This window comes from Harpia harpyja, chromosome 6, assembly GCF_026419915.1.
Source record: "Harpia harpyja isolate bHarHar1 chromosome 6, bHarHar1 primary haplotype, whole genome shotgun sequence".
In the NCBI taxonomy this organism is placed as follows: domain Eukaryota; kingdom Metazoa; phylum Chordata; class Aves; order Accipitriformes; family Accipitridae; genus Harpia; species Harpia harpyja.
This window is the reverse complement of record NC_068945.1, coordinates 63,317,440-63,329,120: the sequence shown is the minus strand read 5'-3', so window position 1 is coordinate 63,329,120 and position 11,681 is coordinate 63,317,440. Positions and strand designations below refer to the sequence as shown.

At 41.9% G+C, this 11,681-nt stretch overlaps 1 protein-coding gene across 9 annotated transcripts in view; it reads right to left on the bottom strand.

Moving 5' to 3' along the window:
• Window positions 1-4,271: 4,271 nt before the first annotated feature.
• Window positions 4,272-11,681, bottom strand: part of SEPHS1 (selenophosphate synthetase 1) — a 26,540-nt gene continuing 19,130 nt past the window's right edge. For 5 of the 9 annotated variants that reach the window (XM_052789814.1, XM_052789812.1, XM_052789813.1 and 2 more), the window contains one exon: window positions 4,272-6,510. In XM_052789814.1, the coding sequence (XP_052645774.1) occupies window positions 6,296-6,510 (215 nt within the window). In that variant the 3' untranslated portion in view covers window positions 4,272-6,295. Of the gene's footprint in view, window positions 6,511-11,466; window positions 11,530-11,681 lie in introns of all 9 variants that reach the window. The other 4 variants (XR_008235588.1, XR_008235589.1, XR_008235590.1 and 1 more) reach the window with 4 other exon arrangements.

Below are 11,681 nucleotides of genomic sequence, written 5' to 3'. Positions count from 1 at the left end.
GAACCTGGCAAAAGAAATGAGGGACAGATTTTCTTCTTTAGGAAAACTGATGGTGGCATTCATCTTTTTATTAAAATTAATGGCATTTAAGAGGGTCTGTGTCTTCACAAAGCATTTTTACAGCTATGTCTGTCAGTTTCCTGAATTTTATAGAACATTTTTATACAGCTGTTTTGCATTTGGCTTTTAGTTTTAATGTTTTCCTTTCATTAAATCACAAAACTAATAAAAACTAAACGATCAAAATTTCTCCAGCAGTACAGGAACAGTCCTAATGCACAGTGTTATAATTTAATAAGCATCTCAATTGACTATTAAAATCCACATTATGATCAGAACTGTAATTCCAAAGATGAGGTCTTCTGAAAGCTTAATTTACTGTGGTGGGAAGTGGCAGCTGCTCCAACTCAGCAAGATTAGCTCTTTTAACTTAGATGCCAGGGAAAACAGATGCAGACGCGACAATAACAAGAACAACAAAATCCACCACCGACATGCAGGTTCATCTCTCATCACCAGAAGATTCACGAAGGGTTTCTAAAGATACATTAGCAGCGAAAGGGAGGCAAAGGAAAACATGGACCCAACGGAGAACAAAATAGGGGGACAGAGTGACAAAGGACATGGAAAGGGTCAGGGGTCTTGATGACTTTTCTGCCTTGGGCTTTGCTGGCATGGTCTGTTCTCGGCTTCCCTGTGCTGAGCAGTGGGGTCTGGGGACAGAGTATCACCCACCCACGCTGCAGCAGACTGTGCTGCAGACCACTGAAGCAGGTTGTTTGGGTGTTTTCAAGTCTACGGGACCACGTGGGATTTATCTGTAGGAGACGACGTAATTGCAAAGCTGCTCTCTCTCCTGGTGCCAGGAGAAGTTCCTGGTGACTAGAAAAAGGCAAATGTCGTACCTGTCTTCACAAAGGGCAAGGTTGGCAGGAACCCCTGGAAATTCAGCAAAGGCAGGGTGCCGTACCTGGCATGGAGTGATCCCGTGCTGCAGGACAAGCTGGGTCTTGCCTGCCTGCAAAGCTGCTTTGCAGGAAAGGAGTCAACGGACAAGTTGAGTATGAGCAAGCAGTGCGCGCTTGCAGTGAAAAGGGCTGACTGCATGCTGGGCTGCACTGGCAAGAGTGCGGCCAGAGGGTCAAGGGAAGTGGTCCTTCCCCTCCATGAGGCAGTTTGTGAGACTACATCTGGACACCGTGTCTAGTTTTGGGCTCCCCAGCACAGACACTGACATCCTGGAGCCAGTTCAGTGGAGAGCCACTAAAATGAGGGGGCTGAAGCACATGATGCACAAGGGAAGGCTGAGAAAATAGCTCAGCTTGAAGAGGAGAAGGCTCCAGGGAGATCCTACAGCTGTCTGCAAGTACCTAATGGTGGGAGACAGAGAAGACAGCCAAACCCTTCTTGAAAGTTTACAGCAAAATTAAGAGACAATAAGCACAAACTGCAGCAAGAAAAAAGTCCTGTTAGATGTAAAGAGAAAAATTCTGCAGAATGGGGACGGCCAAACACTGAAACGGGGTGCAGAGAGATTATGAAATTTCTGTCCTTGGAGATATTCAAAACCTGACTGCACACAGGCCTGAACAACCTAATATGACCTCAAGGTTGCCCCTGCTTTGGGGACAAGGAGGGAGCTTGGACCAGGGGACTGCAAGGCATCTGTTCCGAACCAAATTATTTGGCGAGTTCAGCTATGGTGGTAGGAGCATTGCCCAACTGACCTACTACAGTAAGGAACGTGCATCTGAACAAAAGTCTATTTTTACCTTAGAAATATCAGGACCATTTTTCTGTTGTTACTATTTCCCCCTCTCTGAAGGTTGGAGATGTGGGGCAACAGCTTTTTCATGCCTTAAAAAAATACAACAGAAAACATGTCAACATTGCAAGCAAAAGCACAAACCAGCTCTGGTTGGAATATCAGCATTAGCTTAAATATGTCTTGTGTGACAGAAGGAAAGATGTAGTGTCATGGTCTGGAGATGGGGCAGGCAACGAGGTACATAGCTGGAATCAGAGTCTGGAGCAGCAAAGCCTGTGCTGAAGTGCTGAAGTCTAAACTGCTGCTGCTGGAAGCAGAGCAAGCCAGATTAAAGCTAGTTAAGATGCACTTCGAGGAAATACTCCATGTGGAGGAGACATGGTGTATAAAGAGACAAGTTGAAGAGCATTGCCTTCCACAAAAGCAGAGTCCTGTCTCTAGTTCCTGGTCTCTGCTGAATTTCAAGCTTTGGGCAACCCCTACCCACCCACTGCAGCCTGGCTTCTCTCCAGCGTAAGAAACAGGGTCTCAGGGCTACAGCTGTCCCTAACTTCTGAGCTGCGGGTGCCCACCCACTCCTAAAGACACAGATGCCTTCAGAAGTACCAGAGACAGCTGGATCCATCATAGCCAGCCCTGAGCACTAAGAGCTTAAAAAACTCCCAAGCTCTTGCTCTTCCTTCATGGCTGGCTCTTGCAATGCCAGCTGACCTCAGCAGTTAGTGAGCTGATGTGCAGAAGTGTCCTTCACAGAGATGTTGCTCCTACTGAGGTCCTACAGATCCCCAAAGGGATCCCCTTCTCCCTCATGACCACCCAGCCTGGGAAAAATGCCTATCCAAAGGCTGAATAAGAGGATATTTTATTACCTTTCCCCTCTTCAAGCACCAGCCACAAAGGTTGCCAGTTATATCTCGTGGTCAAAATGCAGATGTACACCCAGAAGGTGACTCTTCCCACCTGTTTGTCAGACAATCAGTGAAAAATCAGTAAAACAGTAAGTATTGGCCATTGTGCCCATCCGTCCCCCCTGCAGTCACTCAGGTTTGCTGCCCTCTCACTGCAGCATTTTCACACCTCCTAAGTAGAAAAGGGTCAGTCCTGAATTTCTAGCAAAACGTGAAATCAAAACAATACCTAAAAAAAAAAAAAAAGGACAAAACTATTCTGACTTTATATACTGCCACAGACAATTTTAAGGGTGTTATTTTTCCCTGATGCAGGGGGAAAAGCAAAAGGCTGAGGAAACCAACATATTAAAGAGAGATAACAGATACTAGCTTTCCAAGAATACATGCTACTTATCAAATGTATTGATTAGGCTCGTGAATATTCCAATTATTAAATTCTTTCTTTTTAATCTCTGCTTTTCTCAACTTCGACAGAGTTTTACAAGCAGCCTTCTCATACAGACTGAGGGATGGAAGTTGGTGCATGCAGAGGTACCTGTGTATGCAAACCAAAGTACATTACATTTGCATAAATGACTGGACACAGCTAATAAAAACAACTGTTCGCTGTTGCTTTCTCATAGCTTTTTGATGCCAGCATCTCAAAAAACTTCATTTAAAAGGAGATCTTTAATTGTATTGCTTAAAGGTGCACGACTTAGGACTTGCTAGCCCTGTACGATATACCCTGCTACAGCTTATGCTTGATCTGCAATCTCGTATTTAGCAAAACAAATCATAAAACTTCTTACACAAACCACTGCACTCCTTAACTGATTAGCTGATGCTAACAGAGGACTTCCCAACTCAATAATCACCCACTCAGCGGCACATTTCAGCCGGCCAAGCCAGGAAGCACTTTGGGATGCAAATTCCAGCCATCAGGAAACATCAGGAAAGGCTTCGACTGCCAGTTCACCTGAGAGGGGTTTTGCTCATAGCTGGCTTCTGCAGCTGCAAAGGGAAGTTTTCCTCTGAAAGTCCAGACGAAAACGGTTCTTGCTATGAAAGGTTGGCACAATGGTTGCCACTCACCTTGCTGGATAAGCAGCCTTCCTCTGCACACCTTTCCCCTTGAAGATGAACCTGCTACCATTCAAGACACGTCTAGGGAAGGAGAAGTGTTGGTTTCACACCTGGCTGATGAACTAATCAACATGACAAGTGAAAAAAAAACCCCAACCAACCAATATCTACCAGCTAGTATGCTTTTCTGCTCAGAGTGACCTTACACACATCTAGCACCAGTTTAAAGTACAACAAATCTTTGTAACAAGTACTTTCACGCAGAAGTACTCAACTGTTTTGCACGCATTTGATCTAGCTCAGGATTTTTTAATCTAATAAAATTACCTATGTAGCAACAGTGTTGTCCATGACCATAAAACAAATGAACAGAAGCCAGTTCCATGGTTGTTTTTATCAGGATACAGAACAAAGTTCACAAAACGGCAGGAAAAAAAAGGAACTAACTCAGTGTTTTTTGCACAGACAATTGGGTTTTGATGCTTTATTTTCAGAACTGCTGTGGAAAACCTAACAATTTTATTTCCCCCCCCCCCCCAAAGCAAAGTCAAAAACTCAGTTACCGCTTTGAGGTTTTGTGGTGAACACGTAACTTGCAGATTTCTTCTCCAGGAAAAGGAGCATGAGGTTCTGCATGGTTTAGGCTACTCACAATGGGGAAAAAAAGAAAAAAAAAAAACAAAAACCAAAAAAACCCCCAACCATCTAGCTTTGCAAAAGGTGTCTGTTGAGAACACTGCTGAGTGGAAAAAAAGATGAGCCAAGTTTTGCCACAGTGGTCACTAGGAGCAAGACTGGAAATTTAAACCTTGCATGATGCACAAGACTGGTTTATCTCTAGTGACTCATTTTTTGTAGATGGAAGCCCTTGTAATTCGTGCTGGTAGCAGTAATGATTATCCAAGATTTTCTTCTTCCTGGTCTGAATGTCAAGGAGCAAATTCCACAATCTGGGTAAGCCTTGAAAAGAGCTGGTTCAGTGAAGCGCACTCAGTCCCATCCGCATGGTGTGCTCGGCAGAGCAGAGTTAGCAGTGAGCCTGCTGCAACGGGGCAGCTTACTGTGCCGTCGGGGAAAAGATGGGTTTCAGCATCCGTTCCACTCACAGGGCTGCTCACGAACCCTCGTCTAGCTTACAGCAGGCAGAGCCAGGAGGACTTGCAGAGGAAACAATTCAAAACCGTTGCATACTTTGTGCTGATAAGTAAAATAAACAAAATAAAGTGGATAATATACTTGGAGATAACCTACTTGCCCCCAACTTTGGCATGCAGGCAGAGATATTCTAGATTACCACTGGACATCACAGCTTGCAGAATTGACCAAAGGAGTAATAACAATTATCAATATAATTACACTTGCAATAAAATAAAAAAATGAGGATTCACCCTCTTTCCAGTTTGTAATGCAGCTAGGAATCAAAAAAGTTCATGCACTTATACAAGAGCAATAAAAAAAATTAAATATTTATTTTGAATAACAAGCTTAAGTTCAAGCTGCAATGTTGGCAATGTAGATTTTAAACACAGATCACAAAAGCGTGCAGAAAAATGTATTTGAGCAAAGAACGAAATAATACTAAGAATTATACTAAACAGCTGCTGATTTTAAAGAAACAAAAAAGGCTTGTAATCACTATACAAAATATAAAATGTATTAAACACTACCATCCACAGAACAGAGGTTTATTTTAGTTTGATTATATTTAAAAATTATTTGTGTAGTTATTTATATAGTGAATTGTAAATGAATATTATACAGTAACCTCCTTTTGGTCTGCAAAACCTTTGTTGCACTATAGCACATCCAATCACATTGCAAAAAAAGAATTATTTTTCCTTACTATCAATAAAGAAAACAATCATTGATAATACAGTAAATATTGTCAGGTCTACAAATAATGAAATCAAGAATGACTCCTTCGACTCTGAAGCGCTTTCCATGCAAAGTCAGCACTTGCTCGTTTAAACATAGTGCACTACCCAAGCAATGTCCAGGGTCGTAGATGCTCTTGGTAAGACTAAACCTTACAAAAAAAAAAAAAAAAAAAAAAAAAAAATCAAAGATTGAATGTAATCATGCAACTCTCTTACTACTGGGTATACCCACTGTGTCGCTTATCAATTTATTGCCTTTCTGGAATATCACTCAAGGCATCAAAATTAGACTTATGATAAATATACATATAATGAAAGGACACAAACTGCTATTTGACACTACTACTGGTAATGTCTGTGCTACGTGAAAGCACCTTTAAAAAGAGCCTATGCGGCAAGAGATAAGTGTCTAAAGATTCAAAATGAATCAACAGTATTGGATAACAATATAATTCTCAACTCAGAAGCTGCCTCAAGATTAGGTGCATCTTCAGTTAATGTAACAGGAAAAAAAGGCAATGGATTTTATTTTATTAATTGTATCCACTCATAAACTGACCTAAGGCCACCAGATGTGCAGACACAACAAGTTTTCTTTTCTTTTTACAGTTCTTTAAGTTGTAGGATGATAAAGGAATAGATCTATTTAAAAACAAACAGCTATTTCATCTATATTAAGAGGTGGCACCGGGCGTTGGGTTCACGTTCTGAGTGGCCACCTGTGGTGCAACTTCAATGATTCGTGGTTTGTCTATAATTCTGGCCGTGCGGTTGCCCTTCTCTACAATGCCGATAATCCATGCTTGGTGACCTTCGCCATATTTTGGAGACTTGATCTCGGCACAGAAACGTGCTGCCTGTTCTCGTGGTAAACAGATGAGAAGGCCTCCTGCAAAGAAAAAAAGCAGAGCATTAAAACATCTGATTGCAAAGCATTTCAACCTTGATCTGCCAAATCCCTATTTAGACAAGCACCTGGTGACTTCAGTGGATTCTGTCGAACTCCAAGGACTCCAAGAGAAGACACGGTGAAAATCTGAGCTCTTGCTTTACAGAAAGAAGTTTGTGCCCGAATTCAGCGTTTAGTGGGTATGTAAATGAAGCCAAATACACACAAAAGATGTTGGCAAAAGGAAATCATACTGATGCCAATGAATGACATACTGAAACAACACTGGCATTGTAAACTTCCAACAGAGGACTGCAAAGTGCCTCTACACAGAAACATTTTGGATAAAGGTCATATTCAGATACCTATAACATATTGGTAGCAGCTGATTCTGCAAGTAATCCCATTGCCCACAATGAAATCATTCATCAAAGTAGGGACTATTACCAGAGAATGCAAGAGGCAGAAAATTAAACATAGACTTGAACCAGTGCTCCCTGTGATGGTCCTTTTGAACCCTTTCTTAGAGAATTTTCTAACCTTTTTTAGCCTTTCCCGTAAGATTTTTTTCTCAGAGACAGCGGAAAAATATTTTATTTACTAATCAATGCTTTTCAGAAGCAGCACAATAACTAGTGAGCAAGCTCACCCTTCAGTTATTAAACCTAAGAACACTTCCATTCGAAGAATCCCAAAGCACTGAAAAAGGTGGCTTGGCAAATGAATTTACTAGAATGAGTTTCATTGTCAGCTCTGGCACAAATTTCCAGGAGGCTCTGACCAAATCATTAAATGTTTTGGTACTACCCTTTATTACTAGAGTATTCAGCTTTTCTATATCCCTTACCTTTTTTACATTTATGCTATGTTGCAAACATGTGAAGCACTGCAACACAGAGCAGCAAACTCATCTGCAGATGAGTAATTAAACCTCAAAGCATTGTGTGCTACATGCAGTTTGTGCAGCTTGTGTCTGTACACTGTGCTGTATTCTGACCACACAGCAGCCTCTTGTAAGGGATGTTAAAATATCATCTCCCATCGGAAAATTTTTGGAGAACAGAGGCAAGAAAGTATATTCACTCAAACAGGAATTTGGGCATATGCTGAGGCTTGCTTACTTTTAAAGAGTTATTTGACCCAAAGTCTTCTTGCCCAGGTGAAGGGTAGCCGCCAGCAGCACAAATTGTGCCACCAGCTCTGAGCCAAGCCTGGGGGCAAAGGGCCACCTGCTGAGCTGGCCACCCTGGGTTCAGTGCCACATCTCCTCTGTGGCTCTTAGACAGCTTCTTAGCACCTTGGGCACCTTTATGTTTGCTTTTCCAAGCAAACAGTCCTCTTGCTCGTGACTAAAGACACTTTTAATTTAAGCCTGTGAGAAAGAAACAGCTACTGAACATGAGGAATTATTTATAAGGATACGTGGAAGTGTGAAAGTTATTTTTTAGGTTCTATATGAAGCAAATGAGTGTGCCATCCAGAAGAATGCCTGCCTTTCTCGGACATTTCAGAACATAACATCCAGGTACTTCCATTAAAAACAATAAAAAACCCCCAGAAGCTTGAAAGACAGTGTTTAAGCTACTCCAGATGTAACAGACAAATCAATTGCAAAGGAATTATGTGCTATTCCCATGGAAGGCTCTAAATCAAATTGAAGAGAAACTTACGTCGTGGTGCAAGCGAGTCAGGGAAGAGGTTTACAAGTGGTAGTGCACAGAACGTGCTAGCTAGCCAGACAGGAGGAACAAAAGTAAGGTGAAAAAGGAAATAAGAAAGAGCACAAGAGTATCTTCACTCAATTCTCTTTTCCCCACACACACTCTTTCTGCAATTTTGTATCACTTGTACGCATACCCTGTTAACATTCTTTGGCAAGATCAGAAAAATGTACAAAATCCCAGTTTCCAATCAAAAATCACTTCCCACCTACGGGCTGTAGCCCACAGCTTGATCAATACCCCTTAACAGACGCTAAAGGCTACTCTTGATCAGTAGTAGGATTCCTGTCTGCAGGGATTATAATTATTTCTCTGGTAGACTGACCAGTCTCTTTAACCCTTTGGGTAAGTCCTTAAGGTTTTTCCACTATGTGCTTTAGTCTATTTTATGTTACTGGCCTTTTTTTGTCCCATGGACAACTACAAGAAGTCTTCAGGTGTGCAAGGTCACAGCCACCAGAAGTTTAAGTTGTTGCAACGTGCCTGTGGAAAATGAAGCAGCAGTGCCACTCTGCACTGAAGCAAGCAGTATTTCATGGCATACCAAGTTTTTGAGGTCTGCGTCAGCCACTGCTGAAGACAAAGCAAATGGGCTGCAAACAGAATGAACAAATGGCTGCGGTGGTTTGAGAGCTCGCTGCATGCTTATTTTGGGGCTTGAAAGGACACTTGGTATCTGTCTTGGTTTACCTTTCTAAAAATCTAAGTGTTTTTTGGTAGGAAGTTTTGAACATTGTTCGTTTTAACTGTTCTAGTGCAAGCAGGGAACTGGACAGAAAATTTCAAAAGCAGACTAGACAAAGCTTTGCAATTAAGAGCAGAGATACAAACAGTTCATGAATCAAAACCAAGTGTCCTTGCTCCTGCTAGTGGTTTTCTCCCACAATGACTAACAAAAGGATGAGATCATTAACCTTGCCTCTTGTCATGGCATTAACATAGCCCTTCTTTTCTACCCATCTGCCTATTTCCACAAAATCTGCACAAACACTGTGTTGTTGAGATACCTCTACTACACTAAAAAAGTTGGCCAACGCCAGCCAACAGTTTATTAGCAGAGGACTGGCAAAAATACACACATACATGAATATCCCATGTAGAGTAACTTTGTAACTTATTTCTGCAAGCAGCCCCTCTAATAAACAGAATTAAGTTTTTTGAAACTAACTGCCTGATTGCAAGTTTAACCTTTACCAAAGAGTTACCTAAAAGAGAGTGCAAAATCATGTAAAACTGAAATTTTAAGAAAATACACCATAAGCAAGAGTGCATGGAGGATGGAACAGATGACATAATAGATCTTTCCAACACTGACTTTTGTCAACAGGTGCCCAGCAAATGCACACTGGAAAAAAAACCCACAACAGTCTTAAAATCCATTCAAATAGTTTTCCAGTAAATTTCTCATTCCCTGCCCACTCTGCTGAAAAACATCTGTTCACAACTGAGGAAGCTACAGACAGAGCATTTCTGGAAGTTTAAGACAACAGAGAAAGAGTATATCTGTATTACAGTATGAACAGCCTCAAGGAGCCCCCCAAAAGGCATCCTCGCAACTGCATATACAGGCGCAGCAAGGCAGATGCTTGCCTTTTTATAAATCAACCCCAGGACATGAAGTGTGCACACAGCCTGGGTCTGAATGCTCATGAGCCATCCCAGCACACCATGCCCAAGCTAATACGTACTGCTGCAATGTGTCAGGCTATCCAGCATAAGCCAAAAGCCTATGGGACAGCAGTTATATAGCTTTCAGACCAGAGCTATTGTGTCCACGTGGCTATGGATCTTTCTAATATTTGGCAGACACGGCCCTGTAGCATATCTCTATAGCCACCTCTAATGCGAGAAATGCAACACTATGATGAAATCAAATATACATGTTTTGAGGCACTCAAGTTCACAAATAACCAGGTATGTCTTGCTGGTTTTTTCATCATCATCTATCTATGTTGAAACATAAGCAGTTCAGCATTTCAAAGACACCTCTTGCTCTCAGTCCCAAAAGACATTCTGAAGTCGACTGTTTTCCACTTCCAAGTACTCTCACAGCAGTGCGTACATCCGCACCGTTTTACATTCCTTCAGTCAAAAGACAGAATTGGGTATCCCCAGGGTGCAGGATGGGCAGCTCTGAACTCAAGCACTCAGTTTGCAGCTAAACCATTCCCATGCCAACTGCTATACAAACCTCTACCACAGCCACTCACCTGAAAGATCATCTTACTGTTCCAGCTCTGTGTCCATGCTATTTTTTGGACTCTTTGCAACTGATAACAAATGCTTCTAGCATGCTGGTTATGTGGACTCCTGGGTAGTAAGAATCTGTTTGGTGCTACCAACCTTACTGACACAGCTTGCCAAACTGCCACCAGATATTTCTGGTCTCTGCTGACTGACGCTGGATTTGAACTCTTGAAAGGGTTCATGTCCCATATCCTATTACACATCATCTGAGCCATACAGTCTCTGTAGGACAGAGCGTCTGTTTAAACACAGATGGCTAAGGAACAATTCCACAGATCGTGGTAAGTTGCGTATTCACTAGGGGAAAAGTTTATGGCTCTCACTGTGGTGCTTCTTTCCAGATCTTCGGACTGTTTTGCTTCAAGGGGCCCCCTCTGTTATGAACTGCAGAGAACTTGGATAATACTTTTGGAGAGCAGGAAGAGGGTGGGGAAATGAGATAAGAGAAAAGACAGATTTGTTGCTACATCGTCTCCATTTCTCAAAGAGAAAGAAAAGTCAGATTAAAGAAGAAAAACAGAATGGAACAGGACAGAAGATTCAAGGGGAAAATGAAGTATAGAGACTTCCAGCAGCAGACAGTGATCACGCTACTCAAAGTGGCCTACACTTAGTAAGACAACTTCAAACACATCCAAAGTTCTTATCACCTGATGACTGTTTAAATGTTTGTCCATAGCCCGATTCTCAGTACACGGCTGTTATATTCATTGTCACTGCAAGTGGCAGCTTTATTAAATAGAGAACTCAAGTAATGAATGGGTCAGAGACGAAATTCTCCCCCCCCCCCCCGCTAGTCACAGTCCCTTAAAGTCAGATTTCATAAATGTAAGGGAGACAATCTATATTCTTGGATGTCTGTATGCTGGGGACAGAGAAGGCCTCAGTTGCCAAGATTGGCCCATTCAACATGAAACTTCACACATATTCATAATGAAAAACAAAACACCACTCATTTGACTGGCAAACCTATTGCAGGTGGCTTTACCTTTGAGAAAACTGTGTCAGCTGTGCTGGGATTTTCAGATATTCACTGCTCTGGAGTTAACAGCTAAGAGAAAAATAGGTTTCAAAAGAATTCAGAATCATCACTAACTTCTAACTGCAAAACGTTCTAGATACAGCAAGGGTTTCTATAATAGTGTGTTATAAGGAAGTAGAAGGCATTCAGAATAGGATGGTGGTTTGGAAGTTAGGCTGAAG